General features: G+C 40.2%; 1 protein-coding gene across 4 annotated transcripts in view; it reads right to left on the reverse strand.

Annotated features, from left to right (window-relative positions):
- Positions 1-22,763, reverse strand: part of DMTF1 (cyclin D binding myb like transcription factor 1) — a 28,494-nt gene extending 5,731 nt beyond the window's left edge. The window contains exons 1-15 of one of the 4 annotated variants that reach the window (XM_086886591.1): positions 22,603-22,686; positions 17,542-17,718; positions 15,988-16,104; positions 15,377-15,496; positions 14,357-14,451; positions 13,517-13,631; positions 11,336-11,412; positions 9,723-9,880; positions 8,869-8,901; positions 7,678-7,787; positions 6,911-7,139; positions 5,164-5,315; positions 3,679-3,894; positions 1,109-1,194; positions 332-490 (exon numbers count right to left, since the gene is read on the reverse strand). In XM_086886591.1, the coding sequence (XP_086742717.1) occupies positions 332-490; positions 1,109-1,194; positions 3,679-3,894; positions 5,164-5,315; positions 6,911-7,139; positions 7,678-7,787; positions 8,869-8,901; positions 9,723-9,880; positions 11,336-11,412; positions 13,517-13,631; positions 14,357-14,451; positions 15,377-15,496; positions 15,988-16,104; positions 17,542-17,614 (1,740 nt within the window). In that variant the 5' untranslated portion in view covers positions 17,615-17,718; positions 22,603-22,686. Of the gene's footprint in view, positions 1-331; positions 491-1,108; positions 1,195-3,678; positions 3,895-5,163; positions 5,316-6,910; positions 7,140-7,677; positions 7,788-8,868; positions 8,902-9,722; positions 9,881-11,335; positions 11,413-13,516; positions 13,632-14,356; positions 14,452-15,376; positions 15,497-15,987; positions 16,105-17,541; positions 17,719-22,602 lie in introns of all 4 variants that reach the window. The other 3 variants (XM_086886592.1, XM_086886593.1, XM_086886594.1) reach the window with 3 other exon arrangements.
- Between the last annotated feature and the right edge of the window lie 245 nt (positions 22,764-23,008).

The raw sequence follows: 23,008 nt of genomic DNA on the forward strand, positions 1-23,008 counted from the left end.
TGTCACTACTATCCAATGTTGTGGGCCAATATCTGTTTGTGAGAGTAACTGAAAACATCACAGAACAACAAGATCTGGTTTTGCTGGGGACCAAGCCACTAAATGGAGACATCCTGTTCAGAACTTGCTCACTAAGCTAAGTTCTGAAGAAACCAGAGGTTGCTTTTTCAAAACAATACACAAACCCCCAAATTCTCAGTCTTCAGGATTTTAAACAAAGTAACATTGTTATGACTCAAGAACCGCTTTGCAAATGTAACATACATGTGCAGGGCCTTGCATTACAATGTTCCCCTTCCTTCCCCCAGTGCCCAAAGCCCAGAGCTCTCACAGATAAGGCGTGAACGATGATCTGCTCCGGGGAGGCCGGAGCTGCCGCAGCCGCCAGGGTCATGGTGGGACTCGTTGCCAGCGTTAAAGGGAGGCCTTGGCTCGAGCTTGTCTGCAGTAAGTAGGTACCTGGTGTCCCAGTCGGCTGCAGGTGGAAAGACTAAAAAGACAACACAGGTTTAATACCCAAACACACTGCCCAGGACAAACTGGAGTATTTTGATTTACGTGGACCAGCCTAACTGGTCCTCCCTGGAAAATACCACACCAATCCAAACCCTTCTGCACTGACTACTGCATTGCACTCAAAAAGAAGAAAAAAAGTCATCTGTACCCTTAGGCTACCAAGCTAAGAATTAAGGGCAGGAGCCCAGCAGGTCTGTACTACGCTGTACAACAGCAGGTAAAAAAGGAACAAATTTAACTTAATTTTACATTAAGATGGAAGGGAAACTATGCTATAAATTACAGGACAATGGAACTGAGACAATCTTTACTTGCTGGGAGCTTTCCTGTCTCCTTTATGTCAGATTTCAACAATGAAAAAAATCCAAGCATGAAGGAAAACTTCATAGCATTAGAGAAAATTTAAAGCATTTAATTATAATTCAGTTTACTCAGCAGCCCTAATGGATTACACTTTCAGGAATAAGTTTTAGAACTCTTCATATTTCTGCATGAAAACCTACCTTTTTTTTTTTGAAATGCACAGTTCTATACTCTAAAAAGTAGCTGGTCTGAAAAGCAAAAAACACAGTAACAAACACCAGTTACTTACTGGAAGAATCTCAAATGTCTGTAGTGTTCCACTGTTCAGTGTTATTGTCTCAGAGTCAACAGTAGCAGCAGGGGAATCGGTTGAGGCTGCAAAAGGAAGGGAAAAAAAAAAGGAAAGTATGTAAACCAGAATGTTCAGCCCTGCAGAGAGCATAACATACTATAATTAATACATGGCAGGGTACTGTTAATTCCCCTCAGAGGAAGAAGAAAACTGGCTGCAGTCCTAATGACAAGGTTCTCTAATTGGTACCCAAGATACAATACTATTTAAAGAGAGCATTCTACAATCCAAAAGAGCAAAAGAAACTAAGTATGGGTTTAGAACACAGAGATAAAAGCAGACAAATAAAGTTTCTGACATGATCTAATTACTTTTTGTAATGAGATTTGCAAGAGGTTCCAATGTAACGACACCCTTTGGTGTAATGATATCTTTTGGATCATGTACTGCTTGTTTTAAACCGGTGTCAGGCTTAATATTGTGGTGTTTCCCACAGACCATTCTTTCTTTTTTTGTATTTTTAATCTTTTCTGCCCTCCACAGTATGTCCACCCCCGATGAAAGATCAGATGCTTCCCAAGATATTTGCCTATCCTGTATGTTATGACCACAGAGCATAAAAGCTGTAAGTATTTTTACTACAACTATGTAATTATTTACACGATTAGCTCCACTAATTCACAGTGAAGAGAAGCACTGAAAACAATTGATGTACCAGGTATCTTAAGATCACCAGGTCCAAACAACTTGTACTCCAAACTTTATAACCATAATTATGATTTCTATTTACTTGTGAAAAAAAAATAAAAAATCACAAGTTCCAGGAAACCAGATTAATACTCTGCCTGGGGCTTTCCAGTAATTTCCTAAATACCAAAAGGGGAAAAGATCTACAAGATGGTAACAGTGACCCAAGCACTGGAAACTTTGCTATCTCAGACTCTGTGGCTGCAAAATACAGTAATTTTGCTCTCTTACGAAGATAAAAGCTCCACTTTTGAAGCTTTTACTGTTGTAGTGGCATGTTCAAAATTTCCTGCTGCAGGTTTCCTGGTACTCGGTAGCAGAGAGCTGTAAAGCATGGCCTGTCATTTACCCAGCCACTATATTCATAAAACCTCAGGAATTGCCCCTTTGAAACCCTGAGCCTTCCACCAAATGCAGCTGAAAGTGGCTAATAGCTTCAGCTCTCATGGGACTGTGAAACACACTATACAAAATTCACTGTGATTACACAACCAGAAATTCTTCAGAGAAGCAGACTAAAATGGGGGAAAAGGCTTGTTAGGCAGACATGGGCAAGTGAAGTCACAAAATAACCAATACAGGACTCAATTCAGAAAGGACTAAAGCTTCCAGGATCCCAGCCCATCCTCCCTGCTCATCAAAACCCATCAGCTTCGATCAAACTTCATTCAATGTCTGAGACTACTGACATAGTACGACAGACCAAAAGTTCTTGGCTTGGTGTCATCTGTCATTCTAATTAGAAAATAAACCACATAAAATGAAGATAGCACTTAATAAACAGATTAAGATAGATTGACCTAATAAAATTATAAACAGAAAATTGTTTGCCAAAAGCGTGTTCAGGCATAGTCTGAAGAATCAGTTTGTAGACAACTTAGCTCAGTTGGTCAGAGCAGGGTGCTAATAATGCCAGGGCTGTGGGTCCACCCCCTGTACAGGCCATTCATTTAAGAGTTGGCATTCAATGATCCACATGGATCCCTTCCAACTCAGAATATTCTGCAAGTAATTTGGTAATCAGGAAAACAAAAGCACTAGATTTTCCTAATAAAATTAACAAATGACAAATGATGCAAAATAATATACAGTGCAGATGACAGGCTGCATGTGACTGGAATTACTTAGTAAGATGAGTTACAAAATGAAGCAATAAGAGCTACACTCAGAGTAGACCTGGTAATCAATGTTAGGTAATGAGTAAAGTTCATCCTTAAAAGCATGGGAAACACCAACTTAAAAATAAAATACAGTGGCTTAGCAGAACACTGGCTGAATGTCGGTGTGACTTAGCAGCTAACGCTTTCCAGAGTGTTTGTGCCTAGAAATAACTGCATAATAAAGGACTAGGAAAAAACACACCTTCCCTTCAGTATCCTGTATAAGAACTTGGGGACAGTGGTCTATATAATTTACAAAAGGAGATCTAGTATGTGACATTCATTGTTCTGCACAAGAGTGACCAGAAACAACTTAAAGAATAAACATACATACTCCATCTTCATTAAGAGGTTTGTGCACTGAAGGCTTTACAAAGACCAGGTTATGTGGCAAGCTCCTTTGTGCACACAGACAGACACCTACAACACCTGTGTCCAGGTGCTCCAATTGTAGCTTCTTGGAACTACCATCACAGCAATATCTACATTTGCCTAACAAAGTTAGAAACAGATAAACAGAACACAGAAATGTTTCACCTGAAGTTATGGCATGACCAGGGGAAAATTAATACAACTCTTTAGGACATGCTCATTCCTCCTCTACCACCTTAGCACAAGCAGGCTTCAGGTTCTGTGTGAGTGGTTTGTTTCAGTACTTACAGACATGGGTGATCTGCACCGGGATCTGCAGAGCTGCCATGGGGCTCGGGGCACTGCCCGTGCTCTCCTCCAAGCGAGCCACCCGGATCTGCACGTGCTGCACCCCTGGGCTGGAGTTACTGCTTGCTAAGCCACTGCCACATTTGTTCTCTGGAAGCTGGTGCCCTGGATTGTTTTTTTGATTCTCGTGGAGCTGTTTGAGACCCTTTATCAGCACTGAGAGAAAAAAGACTCATGCTAGAGCAGGTTGAAGAAGCACATTTGAAGTGCTGCAACTGATGATTTACCCAAGATGAAAACAGCAAACAAAAGCCCTCAAGTTACAATCAAGTGCCAGTATTAGCTGTATAACACTGCTACCAGAAGTAAATCCTCCATCTTCTACAACATGGAAACAGATTTGTTCAAGAGCTTGACAGAAATGTCACTGAAAACATGGAGCAAGAGAGAATGAATCCCACATTATTATATCATTTTTATACCACAATTCTTCACCTGTGCATGAAGAGGCCCATTGCTCCAAAAGAACCACCCACCCTTCTTCTCCACAATTGCTTTGGCCCTACTGAGAGAGTGGTTGATTTAACAGCAGGTTACAAAACCTGAGGCCTCAGCTTTTCTGTAATTCATTACAGCCAGCTGCCTAAACATCTCCCCTTTGTCAGGGAAAAGAGAGCAGAGCCTGTTAATTCAGTGCTGCATTTATATTATGAATTATTTGATGCAACAACTGTCTATTAATGTGTGGTAACAGGGGCTCTCTTCCCAGCTGCAGCCTTGAGGCAGGACTAATATATAACCACACTGTCAACCACAGCACAAGCATGCATTAAATTACATCTTTCATTAATTATAGCATGACTAATCTCTGATTTTTTTCCTCTCCCCAAGTCAGACAAAGGGAGGTCTGAAGGTCACAGACACCCCTTTGGCTTAGGCACCAGTTTCTCTGAGCCAGAATGGGAAAATGCTATGAAATGTATTTGGGGGAACTTTATACTCCTGATTCCTCCCCTCCTCCTCACTGCAGCTAATAGATCAACCTTCTGTCTGCAACTAAGGCTCAGCACCCATCAGAGATTACATTTTAACATCATAAAGACAACACATCTACCCTGAGGCCATAGTTAGGCTGCAGATACATATCCTCTTCCACCTGAAGAGGTCACTGCCCTCCAAAGATCAGAATCATCTGAGATCTGCCAGCTGAGCTGCTTATATACATGCTCTCACTTTAGCCAAAGCTAGAAGGGATGGCAAAGTCTGTCTAGTTGTGCACAGCAGCTTGGCCTGTTTGACTGAAACACTTAAGGACTGCTTGTAGGAGCAATTCAGTCAGCAGTTCCAAGGGGCCAGTAACTTCCAGCAAAGGAGCAATGTGCTCTTTGGCCAGCAATGCTGTAAGCAGACAATAAAATGCAGCCCTATTCCTTTGACATACAAGAAAGGAGCTTTCAGAAGAGGTGTGTACAAGCAGTACATTACCAGGGAATGAAACATCTTTGTGGTTTGCAATCTGTCTTTTAATGGTCCACCATTTACTCCGAAGCCACTGTGGGGAGCGGACACTACTCCATCCTTCAGCCAGTAAATCCCAGTTGATGTCATTTTCATCAGAAACTTCAAGTTCCGCTATCCTGGCAGGATACAGAAAATATTGACCTGTTAGAAACTGCCCTCCAGACCAGCAGGGGTGTCGCACATGGCCGGCCGTGTCACACATAACAGCGCAGAACGACATGCTAGTGACCAGCCCACCAGAGCTCAGGAATCGACACAGGCTTCCAAGGCTCCACGCTGCCAGAGGTCAAGCAGAATCATAAACAACAGAAGATGGACTAGACCTGTTAGATGATCCAGTCCATCTCCTTGCCATGCAGGATTATTCTCCTTATTTACTTATACATTAGGTCTTAGATCAGATTATTGTGAAGCATTCCAAGTGGTGGTACTTGCATCTTTTCTTTTTGAAAAAGCATTCCCCAAACACATCTCCAAAGCAGGAAATACTTCCTGAGATTCACTCTGAACATTCACTTAATTAATTTCATGTTATGATATTTACTTGTTTTCTTCTAAGTAACAACCATCCATCCTTAACACAGATTTTTGCCTTCTCTCAGATGCTTCTTAGCCAAAGTAGATGAAGTTAACTATAGCATGAAACATTTTCTCATAAACCAATCCCACAAGGCTCTCCAGATAAGAGACACTCTTCTCTACCAGAATCTGTTTGAAATCACTAAAAATCTCTGAATTGCCCTTGTCTGTACATGGAGCATATGAAAGAGACGTGAATAGTGAGGGGAAAATATTTTTGTGGAAGTTAAGGAAAGTCCTCTTCACAAACAAAGCAAGAGTACTCTTGCTAGCTAAAGAAAGAAGAATGTAAAAATAAAAAAAACCTACCAAAACCAGCCCTGTAGGATGAGTAAAGGCTATCTGGACAGACCAAACCAGAAATATTAAGAAATATATACCCAGCACATTCTGAAATGTGGAATCAGGCTCCTCATTTTGAGTTCATGTCAAACAGCTTCAGTAAATTTGTTAATACTACTTTGCAAGTGATCGTTAGATTCCCTGGATGTCTTGGCTTTTTATTCCCACCCAACCATAAAAATCCACTGGCTAAAAAGCCTGAGTTAAAGGCATTCAAAATGGTAGGAGGACTGGAGAGAGCAAAAGATTTCCAAAGTCACTACCAGGCTGCCAGTTCAAATGTAGTCAGAGATGCTGATATCCAATCAGTGTTTGGTGGCCTACATGAAATTAATTTGCAGTCTCAGTTTAGCTCTTTGTAGACAAGATGTCCACATCACAGAAACCACCACCACACTTGACCCTTGTTGGTCATCTCAGCAGAGAGGCCAAGGACTGAACGGGCAGGGAGACTGAGCTACCCTCCAGTTAAGGGTTAAAGCGCATCGGTGGGGCAACGTGTGGGAAGCTTGCACGGTTTGCTGCCTGTGCTGTACCTTTTCTGTGGAATAAAGAAGACTTCAGTCTCCAGGGTTTTCAATCTGACACCTTTCACGAACACTAACATTCACTAAAAAAACAAAAAACAAAAAATATGTTCAATAATAAATCTCTGGGAACTGTAAACACAGCAGTGATTTTTGGAAGGTTCTAGAATTTTCAGTGTCTAGGAAACCAGCAAAACGGACCCCAATGGAATCCTGCCAGCAACACATATTACAAACCTTTAAATATAACTAAAATAACGAACCTCAAGATCAGATTTATTTCATCCTCCTTAGTCCACTCGGTGCCCCCACTTTGTTTCCAGTTGAGATAGTTGAGCCATTTAGAGCGGCACTGCTTCTCCGAGCGCGTCCCGACCCGTTCTGCCACAGCAGCCCATGACACACCTTGTGTGACAATGTCACCTGGCTCTGTGCTTGTCAGCTCGTGCACTACTTCAGCCAGTCTTTTTTCTTCTTTCTCTGTCCACTTTCCTGAAAGAGAGAGAAGCCCTCCAACTTAACTAGCAGCACATACCCTCTGTTCTGATCTGTAACATGACGACAGACATTTAACTTCCATGTCCAACACCTTATTCCAGACGCAAGTATTAACCTGTGAAGAAGATGTAACTGTCCTTGATTACTAATAATTTATATTACATCCATTCTTGATTAACAAATCAACAATTCCATTGTTCTGCTGCTGAATTTCTATTTTCTCTTCCTCTCACAGACGAATAAGGCTGCACAGAACTTGTCCAAACTGTGACCAAAGCAAATTAATCCAAGCTATCTGAACTGTATTAGCTGGAATGCATTAACCATGCAACAATTTAGTGGACATTATTCACATGAGGTCTGACTGAATTTTCCTTTATACTTGAATATATACATTACAAAATAAAGAGTACTTCACTTCTGAAGTGCACCTGTGTCTCTCTTGACACAGCTATCTTGGTTTATAACCATTAAACACAAGGGACAGAATTTTAACCAGAATATCCATTTCTGACACCAGCATTTACCTCACCTGTGTTGCAGGTATCCTTCATCAGCCTACATCGATCCTTTACAGATGAAGCACTTCTCCCCAGGGCAGCTCCTATTGTGGCCCAATCATTACCGTGCTTCACTCTCAGCCTAAAGAGAAATGTGCTCATTAGCACCAGTTAGGAGATCACCAAAATATCAAATATTCTCTAATAAAAACAGGATGAATGTGCAGTTTACAGTCTTAAAGAGAGAACAGGGAAATCACTTTGCTACTTTACTATTAATATTTTCTGCTACCTTTTCCTATGTGTTTCTGGTCCTTTTGGACCAGCTAAGCCACAAGATATTTATAAAATGTGTAATATCTGTCTTGCAGGAAGATTTTGAGGCTTAATGAGTATGTTAAACACAATATGAATGTTTAGATAAACAGCCAATTTCCATTCTGTACAGATTCCTCAGTGATTTTCAGGTGGTGTACAGAACGCTTGAGAAATTTAAACAATGCCCAATGAAAACCCAAGCATCCTACAATTTAAATTAAGAAAAACAGTACATAATCACGTTCATCACTTTAACAATCATCTTCCTCCTTCACATGACAGCAGGCTGCTTAAAATGTTGATCCATGACTAGTTCTGACACATCTGGAACCACAGGCACCTTGTGAATGACACAAACCAGCTCAACTGATCCACACAGATCCATCAATGCAATGCAATATATTCCCTTCCCTCCTTGCTTCAGTCCAACAGTTTCTTCCAACTGCACAGCCCTGGAAATATGCAGGAGGAGATAAAGTCCACAGCCCTATCTCCTTTATCTATCAGTTTCATACTCAAAATCAGGCTTTTTGAGCTGTACTGATAACTTCTGTATCTATCATACCTCCTAGGAGAGATCCTACTCTTGACCTGCCACTTCCTTTAGGAATAACCTCTGTTCAGATTTTGTAAAGAAATGGAAGCTCTGTTTCTCATAAACACAAATACTGACTGCGCTTGTAAAAAATCTGAAACATTCCTAGTTACAACAGAAGCCTTGCTATAGAACTTTATTGCACACTGTTAGATCCTGAACACACATTTTTCTTTAGATAGTAACTGCTATTTTTTGATAGTGTTGGAGCAGACAAATTTACTTCAGTGATTTCATATAAGGAAATCTTTAAAAATTGACCAAGCTCCTAAATATAAACAAAGAATATCTTTTTTATAAGATAACTTACTCTTTAAGTTTTTCAATTTCCTCAGGAGTGTACCTAAGCAACAGGCAAATAAAAAGACATTATTTTAAACAGAAAGCATACAGCATAAATATTTTTATTTTACTAACCACACAAATGTGTCTCTTACAACAAGAGATTAAGGAATTTCAGCTGTAAGAAACAATCTGACTGAATACTCTGGAAGAATATCAGAAACAAATGCCATTTTTCTCATTAGTGCATTTCTAAGGTTAAATGGTATAAGATTCCTCTCATTTGTCAGAAAAATTCCTCATTCTCCATGATCTTACTCCTATGAACAGAATTAGAATTTTCTGCATTAGTCTTTCAAATAACCAGTTTCTCCCTTACTGTCCCAGTTCACCATCACCATAAAGCTGACTTTCCATCAAAAAACTGTATCAGCACTGAGAAGATATTTTTAATTTTCAACTATCTTCAAAAACTAAAATATAGTATCTTTTCTGGATGGCACCAGATCACTGCTTTAAAGTATGGCAAGCAAGGGCATACGTAAGGCGTGAAGATCAATTACTTCCACGTCACAGCTCTACAAAAAGTTACATCTCAGCTCAGATCCATGCTTGTGTCCAAGTCCTCTCATCATATCACAAGCTGTTATTCACCTTTGTTTTGGGTTTTTTGTTTGTCTGTTTTTTAAAGCTGTCATTGAATACCATCAATTGAACACAACTATTGCCAAGGATTATCTAACAGAATTGAGCAGAGGTGACATATTAGCAAGATCTAGGTCTGTTTGGCTAAAATTTTCTGTCTCACATAGAACATGTCAAGCATAAATACATGACCCTAATCATACCAATAAAACCATGCAGCATTAGAGGGTTTCATACTTTCCAACATGGTTTCTGTCATCATACATGCGAAGAACTCTTCTATAGACAGCAAAGAGAGGCCGATTCAGACCCCAAGCTATTGTCCTGTAGAAATCTTTTCTTTCATCTTTTGACATTTCAAATATAATTTCAGTGGCATCTTTTATTCCACGGGCCTAGAACAAAGCATTTAAAAAAAAAACAAAACAAAAACGAAAACCACAAACAAAACACCTTAGATAAAGTCTCCTTGGAATCAAGAAGTAGAACACAAGAACTGAAGCCATTATGCAACTTTCTGAGTATCACAAATGCTACAGTCCAAAAGTAAAACCAAGTATTTATGGATTAGCTCCCTCAAATACAAACTCTTGAACATTAGGTTTTTGAACACTAGGTTTTGCTTTTTTGATTTTTTTTTGCATTGGAGTCCAAGGAGACACAGAAATTCTAATACCTGTCCACATATAATAAAAAAAAATCTGTCCAATGTACATATTAAGATCAAAAATTGAACCATCATATAGAACATCATGGAATATGTACTGTGGTGGAATTAGTCTGGGGCCATACAAGGGAAAGTTGTCAAACTGCTATATTGATTTATTACATAATTTTAGATATTCCTTATGCAACAGCAATTTCTTTCAATTAAACTACTCTTCTTGTTTTGACAGAAACTCAAATAAATTCAATACAAAAACACTGAAATGAAATATAATGGTAAAGCTCAACTTCAGCTTAAACTAAGAATCACTACATTGCAATTATTCGAAGCAGTACAAGAAAGCAGACAAATGGGAAAAGAATGAACCAAGTGATTTATCAGTAACTCAGAAAAGTTATTTAGCTAGCTTAAAGAAGCTTCACTAGATTTAAAACATAGTATTACCCATGAATGATTTTGTGGCAGAAACTCTAATATGCATGTGTGGGCAGACACATACTCTTCAACTAATACTACGGATTTTTATCCCAATGAACACTAAATTCAGGGCTTTTTTTTTGATACCACAAGTGAAGGATGGTGAAACTGTAATATCCAGGCTATATATTCTCAGTTGTAAGGGCTCAGCTCAATATTCTCAGCTGCAAGCCTACCACAAGTATGACTTATAGGCAATTATCACCATCAGCGTGTTCACCACATGCCCATTTAAACTGAACTCCAACCTAAATAATTTAAGGGGAAGAAAGCAGACACAGACATCCTGCTAGTGTAGTACACAATTACAGACTTGGCACCAAGAACATCTGGAAGTTGTATTCAGTGCTCAGTATGGAAAATTATCTCTACTGCTAGTGCATTTTTTTTCCAGAATCTTCAACAAAGGTTTTATGAGTCCTCAATGTATAGTCAGAGAAAGAGATTTAACCACGCAAAATGTCATGTCACGATACTCAAAATGGGCTATATCCAGAACAAAAATTAAAAGCAATGTTACATTCAGTAGTACTTAAATCCTGTCTATAAATAAAATTTCCCTATGCATTTCAAATGGGTAATGTCCATTCCCATAAAAAAAAATCCAAATCACTTATTGAGTATTCTGGGATGTTCTAAAGGAAGTTATTTTCTAGCAGGAACTGTACCACCACATCAATGAGCAGGGAACATACTCTAAACATACCTTTAAATAACGCTCAATGTTACTCATCAAAATGTCAATTTCTTCCTTTGACCACATCCCTTGTTTCCATTTATGGCCTGAAAATAGAAATGATAACTAATTAGTGAAGGCCAGAAAAACAGCATGAACAGAAGTATCTGAAAACATGACCCATACTGCAATTAACAAGGAAAAGAGTAATTTTAGCTACTAAAATATAACTAGCATTCATTTTAAACAGATATGATTTCATAACTGACAGTAATGATCAACTAATATTTAAATAATGTGAGTCAGACCCCTCTTCAAAAACATCCCATTTTTAAAAACAGAACATGAACTCCTCTGTGTGCTGTCAAGTCACATTTTCAGGCTTTCTCTTCAGCTGCAACTAGAAAACTTCAGTCTTTAAACTGACAGCTGAAATTTCCATGCACTCAAAATCATTCCAGAAGCTGGCACTTAAAATATGACTCAGAAGATTACCTGAAGAATTGGCAACAAGGTGGGGTTCTCTTGTATGCCTTAACACTCCTGAACATGAGAATAGTGCCACCTACTGTGAGTGCCTCTCATAGAGGCAAATCCTCTATTAAGCCTTTTTTGACAAGCTGCTCCCCATCTCTCTCCTTCTTCTTGCATTGGGAGGAATGCTCAGGGGTCACAGTCGACATAAAACCTTGTGGCGGGTCTTTTACTTTCCCAAATAAAAGTGGCAAACCAATAGAAACAACGTTTCCTCTCTGTCTATGCCTTTAGTAACTACAATGCCAGCAAAGCTTTGAAAGTAAACCCAACCAGCTTTACTCAAGAGAGAAAATTTCAAACCTGAAGTCTATCAATAAAACATTAAAACATTCCTACTTTAAATTATCCCTTTTTCCCTTTATGGTCATACCATACTTTTAATTAAGCTTATGCCAGTGTGTGTGACCCAGTTTACATACCGGTGTGTGCTGGCTACCTGCCCACCTCTGCTCAGAAAAATCAGGGTACTTCCTTCTCAGCCTGCTAATTACCAGAGCTGAGAGACAGAGCACACCAAAGAGACTGTTTACTCAAATCCAATTATAATGGAAAGTACAGGCATTATTACTAATTCCACTGGAACTGGTGAGAGAACACTCTTTCCCTCTGCCCCATAGCTTCAATCTCTTCTTCCACTGTTACAGACAGAAAAATATTGTACTCATGTAACTGTGATTCACACAGGTCCCAGCCTCTGAACTGACTTAATGAGACACTGTTACAGTTCACATGGAATAACCTCTAATACCAAACAATTTTAGGAAAGGACATATATTCTGCACTTCACATGTTCGCATATTCATAGTCAAGATTATCATAACCTGCCCACAGGTCTGGGAAGAAAGCATTATCAAATGGAGACTGCTATAAAATGATGAGCTCAGGCAACACATGCCAAAGTCTGAGCTACTGTAAAAGACACACACTGGTATTCCTACACTGCTGATCTCTGTGACAAACCACAGAGCTTACAAGAAAAGTTCAGCCACTAGAGATTCTCAAACACTTTTCTTGACATATTTTACCAGAAATGTCTTCCACAAGTTATTAATCTCTTAAATGGAATCACACTGAGCGCCCTCCTGTGACTGGCTTACAATGCTGTGGCTCTTCCTAAAGGTTTTTAAAAAGTCAAAGTAAGAAAAACAGTAGAGGGGCTGAGGAAACCAGAGACAGAACATGTCTTCATTTGACACTTATTTTTTTTTCTAGGTTTAGAAAGGCACTTCCCCTGTGGGGAGGAAAGAAAAAACAAAAGCTCTTGAGTTCAGCAAATACTATGATTGCAGACATACTTGGAAAGGGAGGAATGCCCAGTGAGTTGGAATTTTTAGGAGTAGCAGGGATTATTTCATTAGGTCCTGGTCTGCAGGAGCCCTCTTCTGAAGCAATGCCATTAACCTGAGCATGGACTGTTTTTTTCTTGGTGTCCCTCACTTGTGCTGCAGCTTCCCAGCCCCTGACCAGACAAACACAACTCTCTGCCCCATCTGGGCTTACACACAGCACCCACAGCCCTTCTCTACTGTGGCCACTACTGTCACCACTGCAGCCATGGCCCTTCTCCAAAAAGCCAGACCAGAGATTACTTTATACAACTTGCAAAATGTCCTGAGACATTTGGAATAGGTTACCTTTCAACAACATGGGAGAACTGCACTTGAATTACTGTACCTTTATTGGTTAGAGAATCCTTATCCTCTTTGGTTGTGAACCAGGCTTGACTAACAGCTGATACTTCTTCATTGCCCATTGGGGAGATTTCATCCAACTGTTCATTCTGAAGAATCTTGAAAAGACCAATATGAAACAATACAGTCAGGTATTCAGTTGTTTATATCACTTTACAATTAACAGGGAGACATAGTTTGGAGGAAAATTAAATCAGCACACCTCATCATATTGCAGACTGTCAAAAGTGTCATGTCTTAGATACAGCATTGTAACTATTACCTTTCTTAGAACACTTCAGTAAGATTTAGCATATTAATACACAGATGTTGTGAGAATTAATTAGGTAACATTCTTCATCTTGTTTAATGTACAGTAAGTAAGAAGAATCTCATTGGCTGTGGTAGAAACAGGACTATATCCAGCATCTATAATCTGGAACTTTTGAACATGGTATACCCACCACAATGAAAACTACCTGTAACTGTTAGGACTGGTGACAAGACAAAGCCTACTTAAGCCTGTTATAAAGACTAACTTATAATCAAAGAATGACAGAAATAACAGATAAAGTTGTCTTCTATGCAGATCACATATAATTACCAGTGGAGGGCTATCTCTATTACTCTTTGCAGTATTGCTCTTTGGGCAGTAACTTAAGACTATAAATACCCTCTCTCATATATAAAATCATTCAACTGTCCTTTTACAGACCCACATTTTTACAAATAAGATCCATGCTCACATACATTCGTTCCAAAGACTCTTATTCATTTAGTAAGCATTTCTGATACTTCAATTTATACAAAAGCATAACAGGTGAATTTTGAAGTTTTACTGTACCTGAATCTGGGTAACTGTTCCTTCATTAATCTCATCTTCAGCTACCTCAGTGGTAGCAGTCATGGTCACCTCAAAGCTCTGATCATTTTCTGAAACTTCAGAATGGGTAAGTCAGTTGCATACTTAACTCCTGAAGCATTTTTTTACACATGCTGCAAGTTTTATAAATTGCTACCTTTGAAGTGAAAATTTTGAAGAGCCTTATTCAGTATTTGTTTGTTGACACAGTAAATTCACTAAAATGATTATCAACTGCTTCTCTTCATAAAATTTAAATATGGATTTTAAAACCTTCAGTTTTATGCTTGACTACCACAATGACCTAATGTGAAACATGAACAAAATTTTTTTGATGCAAAAATTGAAACTGTATTGGTATTTCTTTTCCAGCCCTAGCTTCAGTATTTTCCAGTTATTTAAGGACAACATTCAAATCTTTTGGCTGCATGCATTTTCCCCAGTCCTCCTTCAACTTCAACATAATGCCTTTACTTCTAAGGAAATTATACCTAATTCTACCAAATAAATAGGCTAAAATACTCTTAGGTATTGCAAATTGCTATTTTAACCAGGTCTGGTTTAGTTTCCCTTTGGGAGATTTATTAAACTTTCTAATATTTAGTCAACTACCAGAAGACTAATTCATCCTTTTTTACATCAATCTCTTTTACATGCACCTCAATCTTACACAACACTGAAATACTAACTGTACTGTCTGATCATTAAAAAAAAACCAAATCTCTCTGCAGGAGAGCATCTAGTTGTTCATTTACTTATCCTTCATTTTATTCAATACAATTGTGTCTGCAGGTCTCTGAACTACTTTAAGTACAGGCTTATTTTGCCAGTACTGATTACTGCAAAACTATCCAAGGCTGAAAAAAAAGTATGATACCCAAGTATATTAATAAAATTTGGAAGAAAAAAAACCCATACAGAATATTCTACTGTGATTCAAGAGTCCACTTTTAACTTTCACCAACAGATATATTTGCTACAGGAGTACATCAAAGAACTTACTTGGAACTGCAACAACAGAAATGCATGGAGTAGAATCATCAAGGCTTTGATCATCCTCTGATAAGCAAAGCCTCTTGTGAGGAGGTTCAGAGCTGTCTTCAGAGTCTACTTCATCAGCTTCTAAAAACAAAAACACACCCAGGTTACTTCCTGTAAGCTAAGTGGAGCCTTGGACAGAATTCTCCCAAAAAGCAGGCCAAAGCAAATAGCAGCAAATGTGACAGGCTGGTTCAGTGCTTTGCTGCTGCCCAGGAACCTGGTCTAAGTTATGGGCAACAACAGTTCACAAGCTTTCTTCAATATGCACTTTCTTTGAAAATCCCATCCACAGCCTGTCAAACGCAAATTAGGCTACAGAAATTTGGGTATGTGCCTGTTTCTAAGAATCTGTTTCAACTGAAAAAAACCTCAGCAGCTGTATCTTTGTTGGGCATGCACAGCTTTAGGATTTATACCTAATTCAACACTTTATCATTCCTTAAACCAAAGCAGAACAGTTCTTGCACAGTAAGCTGCACCTGAGTAGCTCACAGAATTTGTGGGCAGGGATGTATGGTGGTCAGAGCAATCAAAACAAAGAAAAAAAGGTACTATGTAATACAATTCGATACCATTTTGAGGGCAATGAAGAATTAGGTTCCCTTCAGTATCCTGAGTCAAAGTCACAGAGTTCACGGTTTCTACTGTCACTGTGTCAGACTCTTCTTCAACTGTGCTCATACTCAAACCTGAAAGAGCAACACACTGATTATGTTTCTGCAGCTGGACTCCACTTGGACCATAAAGTTGCTTCCATACCCCAAACAACCAGCACCAACTCCCACAGGGAATGAGCCTGCTCTTTCACATGAAAAATCCACAATTTCAGACATTCACCTACCTTTACTTTCCTGCACACATATATTGCACAAGGTAAAACCAGATTGCTTTAAAGTAACTTCTCCAGTTAAAAGGAGTACCTAAACTCCCTATGAGGAGAATTTGCAACCTACTGTTTTTTTTTTTCAAATGCAAACTTAGGCTATTATTTTTTCAGCATTTTGAAATTCTTCACATCTGGTGATTTTTTCCAGTATTTGCTGCACTGTTAATTTAATAATTCTGCTATTATAGAACTGAAAATCAGTCAGGACTGACAAATATTTTTCTAGTGTTCTATTAGTCACAGCTGCATTATTTATAGAGTGCCAGCTGGCAAAGTTTTATTCTCCTTCCATGCATACAACTAAACGTGAAACTTGCATTTTTTCTTTAGCATATAAACAACAAGAGCAACAGAAAAATTGGTTGCAAGAAATCACCAGTACAAAAAGATACTGAGACAAGTAATCCAGGAGAAGACACATACATTGAAGTCACAGAATTAGGGCAATATGAAGTGTCTTTGATAATTGAATTTCCACTATAAAAGTACTACAATGAAACACAGAGTTTATAAGAAATTCTATGCAAACCACCAGCAGTAATTCTGAAATAAAACAAAGCAGAACCCCACAACAAAAGTTTTATCCAACACAAAGAGATGCAGCATTTGCTGCTGCAGAAGTGAAAAGAAATCACATCTAAAATATCCAGAAACTTTGCAAAGATTTCATGAGGTTTAAGCCTGCTTTTGTTGACACTGGCAGAGATTTGTAAAAAGAAAATACCATCTATTTCTCCTTTAACTGCTCAGTCCTTTTTCTGTGTTTACTCATATGTCAACAACAACAAAAAAAGTACTTTTAACTTTTATTTTGAAGCCAAAATGTTGTTAAAAATATCTGGCTGTAGCTTTAGAAAAAAGAAATCACAAATACATTAAAAAATTTCCATGTACTAGGCAGAGATACTCACATACTCATATGCAGTTGGAATTTACAACCTGGATTTCAAATTCCCTATATAATGTTAACACTACTGCATCAGCAGGGGATTATTTAATTTTTAATCAGAAAACATGTTCTTTAGTATTGAAGATTCCCAAGAGAAGTGTTATCCTAGAAAGATAAAACTACTGCCAGTCCTAAAAAACTACTTCTCACCTCTCAAGCTTGTTGAAGACTTGGCATATCTTTAAGCACACACAGTGACTGATTCCTGAAATGAAGTGATATTACCCTTCTGAACATGTAAAAAAATTGACATACCACTGACATTTTAAATCAGAGGGTTCTCAAACTTACTTTCACATCTACCATCAGCAACAGTTCCTTGCCACACGCAAGCGTAGGAGGGAGTAACTTCCTTGGGATTCATCTGCTGCTGAGTTTTACAGCCCGTGCTCTATCCTTCACTAGAAGCTGATGTTTGCTGCACGGCTGTAATACTGATTTTAGGAACCAAAAGAGGCATCCTTAATGCTAGAACATGAAGAAACACATCCAAAGCGTTACAGCTAAATTAGCAGACTGTAACTTTTTCAACCCAGTTTTAAGTTATTAATTTAGCTTTTGGGGAGCGAACAAACTGGGCCAAAATTAACAGGTTCTCTTCTTCACATTCATATGTACTTTCTGAGTAAGTTTTACTACAGGGACTGCTGTAGTAAAAATCCCAAAAGTTACTGGAAATGTGTTGGAGGATTCTTCCTTAATTTTATGTCAACTAGTTGTCACAACATTTATTTTTCTACAATCACTTGAAAGCACCCACTTTTCTTTTCACCATTTTAGAGGCCTGAAAGGCATGAGATTTATAAGACACATTACATCAGTCATTTACTTCACCTACAGAAGTTCTGAAAACAGTGGAAACTTATAGCACCATCCACAGAGAAGATAGAGCAGAACATTCCTTCTTTTTTATTCCAAGAGTGATGAAAACAGAACAGGCACAGCAAAGCTGGGTCATTCTTTCAGCAGTTACCCAGGACTTGATGAAAATCAATCTGTATATTTAGAGGATTTGGCTACCAAATAAAAAACACAGGGTAATTAATCCCTTCACATCCTCTGACTTGCTGGTTTGCAAGTTAGGAGGGAACAGGACACAGAGTAAAAAGGATCCATATGTCCAAATATGGCATTTACAGAGATGGGGAGGAAGCTGCACCAGGATCAGTAGGTGCTACCCTGACACTTCCATCCAGAACTGTAACAGGATTTACCAGACAGTGGCTGAGGCAGCACACCACTGACTCCTCTGATCAAATCACACATCTGCAGCTGTCAGCTTGAATTGAAGAGCACCCAACACAGGGCACTGTACTTTGTTCAAAGACCTGTGACTTCCCAAGAAATATTGCTCAATGTAATTCATGGATTGAGGATGAGTTTATAACTCCTTGCCAATTTCCCAAAAATGGTTTATGCCACCTGTAAGAGGAGACTCTCCCCCCAGAAATTACGCTCTGTGTAAGCTACTCAAGATTTAGCACATCTCAAGTTTTCTGAGTAAAGGTAATAACTTCGACCAAGCCTTGATAAAAACTTAAAAAGATCCAAATCATTGATTTGATTCCCATCAACTTTAATGCATATGGCCTCGGGCCACAACTGAAAACAGTAGAAAGAACATGAGAAATGAAGTCAAAGTCAAATGCATATTTTGGACACAATTTTTTATTCATTAGACCTTACAAAGACAAGAAAACTGAAAGAAAAACCAACCAACCAGGTTATTTCAAGCTACATTTACCCCAGGACAGGGGCACCAACCCATTAATACATCAATGAGTGACCAAAATCAGGAAAAACTGCAGCTATTTGAGTGAATAAGAAACATCCCCCAGATCTTACAAACCTCATTGTTTCACACTCAAATAATGATGTAGCTATCAGGTACTCTGACACATTCACTTGCTGCCCAAGCCAACTGATGCCTTCTCCTGGTCCCGGCTGCAGGGCCACTGTGCTCACCTCGATCCATCACAGTGCGGAAGCTGCAGCTCTGCTGGACAATGCCAGACTGTGGCACAGGCTTTGGGATGTGCCATGTACATTCTGCTCATTACACACACCTGCACATCCACACATCTGCTCTTGCAAAAGCTAAATGCAAAGTAAATGAAAGCCAAGGTTTCTTAATTAGTGAGAATTAGGACCTGAGTAGTCTCATCACCTTCAAAATATCACCTTCTTTTCACAGCTTCACTAAGTGTGCTTTTGAAAATGCAAACAAATTTTATTTTAAACAAAAGGTTTACTTGAGTTTTAAATGAACAACACAAGGGCTTGTCTTTAATCCTTGATTCATACGCATTCTTTACAGAGATGCCAATCTATCACTAATATTTCATGTTCTGAAAGAGGGTATTAGCTTTTGGGGAAGAGAACAGTATTGGACAGACATGCACCAAAAGTGTGGATGCCATAATCCATAATGAAATAGCACCTTAGAAATCAGGGTCAACTCAAAAAGCATTTTTGCCTTGTTGGATTTCTGTGTGTATTTACCAAACCCGGTACTTTTTAGAGCAGTACTACAATTTCAAGTAAGTTTCAACATCCAGCCAAAAGGTGGGAAAATACTTTGTTTACAAGACTCATTCAGTACAGATTTCCAATATAAGTTTTCCACTAAAGCCACATAATAGAGCAGTTCTTACTTATTAGGGAAGCATGCAGCATAATTATGGCAGAAAAAAAACCCGCAAAGCTGACTGTACAAGCTGAAAATAAAAACTGAACATCCTAATACAAAATTCCTTTAATTCTAAATAACCCACATCAGGCAGTTGGGCTCAATTATTCTGTGGGCTGTAAAAATTAAGCACTTCTAAGAAATAGTATTTTTACTCTTGCAGAGAGAATTCTGTCACTGCCCCTAGTTATTAACTGAATGTTATATCTAGTCTTCAGTGGACTGTTGTAAATCTTTTAAAACTTCTATACCAAGCTGTATTAAAGACTGTGTTCTCTCCATTGGGCAATAAGTATGTTTCACTAAATCCTGTAAAAAGCAAAAATTGAAGATTATTAAGAGAGGTTTCCAGTTACTGTGGTATTTAACTGGAACAATCCCATGGAATACATTGGGATTTTGAGGCATTTGTTCAAGAGTAACGTTAAGGAAACAAAATCATTACAAGACCTTGTATTTTTGGAAGCCTGAATGTTTAGTGTATTCCACACCAAGCCAGTACTCCCAGTACATTATCGGTAGATTTTATTATTCAGCTAGTGCCAGTGCTGTTATGCTAATATTCAACAAAATCCCCTCAGCTTTACTCCAGACCAAATGGGTTCTGCTCAAATTTAAAATTCCACCACGCAGAAATTTTCTCTAACAGCTGCCAACAACGGATATGAAAAGGAACCAGAGACCAGAGTCTGGGGCATACAAGGATTTCTTAATCTGCATCAGCATGAGATTACAGTCCTTTAAGAACACTTGCATCCTACTCAACAGTGGTATTTACAGAAGTGGGCCATCACTGAAACAGAATATATGGGAGACAATGGGACAAAGTGTCCTCATTTGCATTGATCCAAATTTGGCAGAACTCCATGAGTTCTAGCCTGTCCATTGAAAGTTTAATAAAAAGTACTTAACATGCTTTAAATGTCACACAGGGGAAAAAACCAACACAAAACAAAATAAACCTATGTTCTAGCTCTTTCAAAAGAAGTAAACACAAAGTTTCAAGTTTTCTTTTTTAAGAATCGGCTCCTGGGCACAAAATGGCTTATGGCTATGGATAAAAATCTTCCCAAGTATCGTATGTACTAAAATTCTTTTCCTTTCATGTAAATCCACTTCCATGCCAAGCATTTCAGTAACTTCTTCACCTTTATAAACAATGGGTAGAATTTTAGCATGCACGAAAAATTATCTTAACTGTAAGACTGATAAGCAAAGAGAAGTGTTTCTTGCTTTCTGATGGACAGATGAGCACAGAAATGATGGTCAAAAAAAGGGGACCTATTAGAACATGAAAAACACACTAGAGAGGTCTTTTTCTCTTATATGGCCACTTTATATATTTTTGTGTGGTTAAGACAAAAATCAGTATTTTTGGGCATTCTACTAAAGGAGTTATAATTAATGTTCAATCTTTTCAGTAAGTCATAAAACATCACGAACTTGTTTATTATTATAATCACATGAAATGATGTAAATGAAAATCTGAACGAGATGTGTCCATCTCAATGAAGAACCTGCATCTCCTGGTTTTGCAAAGGAATTCTAACTATGCAGTCAAGAGGCCAATTTACATCTGTAGCCAGAGCAGCACTGGCGAACAACAAGCATTCTCTAGATTATTTCAACTAACAATGGCCAGGTGGGCTGAACAGTGTAACTCTTTGTGAATGAATACATACAAATACTATCAGTCAGCTGAAGAAGTAGCTGGTACAAGTGCAATACACTTTGTCACACCCAAGGGCACAACCAAGAATAAAGAGACCTCAAAAAGGAAAAAAAAAAAGGAAAAAAAAAATTTAGGGGGAAAAATAGGCTTTTCCAACCGGAATCCTTTATTTTGGCCAAACAGCATAGCTCTAGTGCAGAAAATCCCGGTACCGCTCTAAGATGAAACCCCTGATCTTGGCAGAGTCGCACATTTCAGACTCCACTTGCCCTAAGCAACCTCAAATCACAACTCTCGCTGGGAAATAAAAAAGTGATTATGAAACAAAACAGATAAAACCCACAAGGCTCAGGATACCCCAAGCGCAGTCCCAGCGATCGTGCAGGTGGCCTCTTATTAGAGACATCCAAGTATGGGGGAGGGAGTTAAAACCAGGAACAACAACAATTCAAACAAATAATAAAACATAATAAACAAAACAAACGCGCTGGCCGGCCTCCCCTTTCCCTGTTTAGTTATTTCCAGGGCCGGTCCGTCCGTCCGCTCCCCAATTTCCCTGTCCGCAGCGCTGCCGACGCCCGGCAGCTCCCCGGGATGGCGGGGACCGCGGCCCAGGGCTGGCGCGGGGCTCTCCCAGGAGAGCGGCCGGCGGGAGGCAGCGGCCCTGCCCCTGCCCCGGCACGGCCCCCGGGGCGGCGGCTCCGCGCCCGCCTCAGCCCCCGCTGCCCCGCGGCCGCCAGCGCCGCCATTTGGCCCCGGGCGGCCGCCGCCATTTTCCCGTGCCCTCGGCGGGCGGCAGCGCTGGACGGCCCCGCCACAGGCTCCGCTGCCCGCCCGGCCCTGCCCGCCCGGCCGGCAGTCCGGCCCGAGCGCGCCGAACCGCGGGGCCGCACACGGCCGCTCCCCGCCCCGTCCCCTCCCCTCCGCCCGCGGCCGCCGCCGCTGCCCGGAGCTCCCGGCCCTGCGATCCCGCAGGGCCCCGCGCACTTACTTCCTGTTTTGGGTCCGGGCACTTGAGAAACCAGGATGGAGACTCCCAAGTACCAGGATGGAGGCGCAGGGCGGCGGCGGGCGGCGAGCGGGGGAGGCGGAGGCGGCGGCGGGGCGAGGCGCTGCGAGCCCGCCGGAAGGGCCCGCGCCCGCCCGCCCGGCGCTTCCGCCCGCCCGCCCGGCGCCACAAAGCGCACGGAGCGGGGCCCGGAGCGCCGGCGGCTCCACAAAGCGCACGGAGCGGGGCCCGGAGCGGGGCCCGGAGCGCCGGCGGCTCCACAAAGCGCACGGAGCGGGGCCCGGAGCACCGGCGGCTCCGCGGAGCGTGCGGCGCCTTCCCCGCCTCGCTAAGGAGCCCTGGGGCCAGACCCCCTCAACATCCACATGGCCTTCGCCTCAGAATCACG

Source organism: Cyanistes caeruleus, chromosome 4 (assembly GCF_971803275.1).
Source record: "Cyanistes caeruleus chromosome 4, bCyaCae1.hap1.1, whole genome shotgun sequence".
Classification (NCBI taxonomy): domain Eukaryota; kingdom Metazoa; phylum Chordata; class Aves; order Passeriformes; family Paridae; genus Cyanistes; species Cyanistes caeruleus.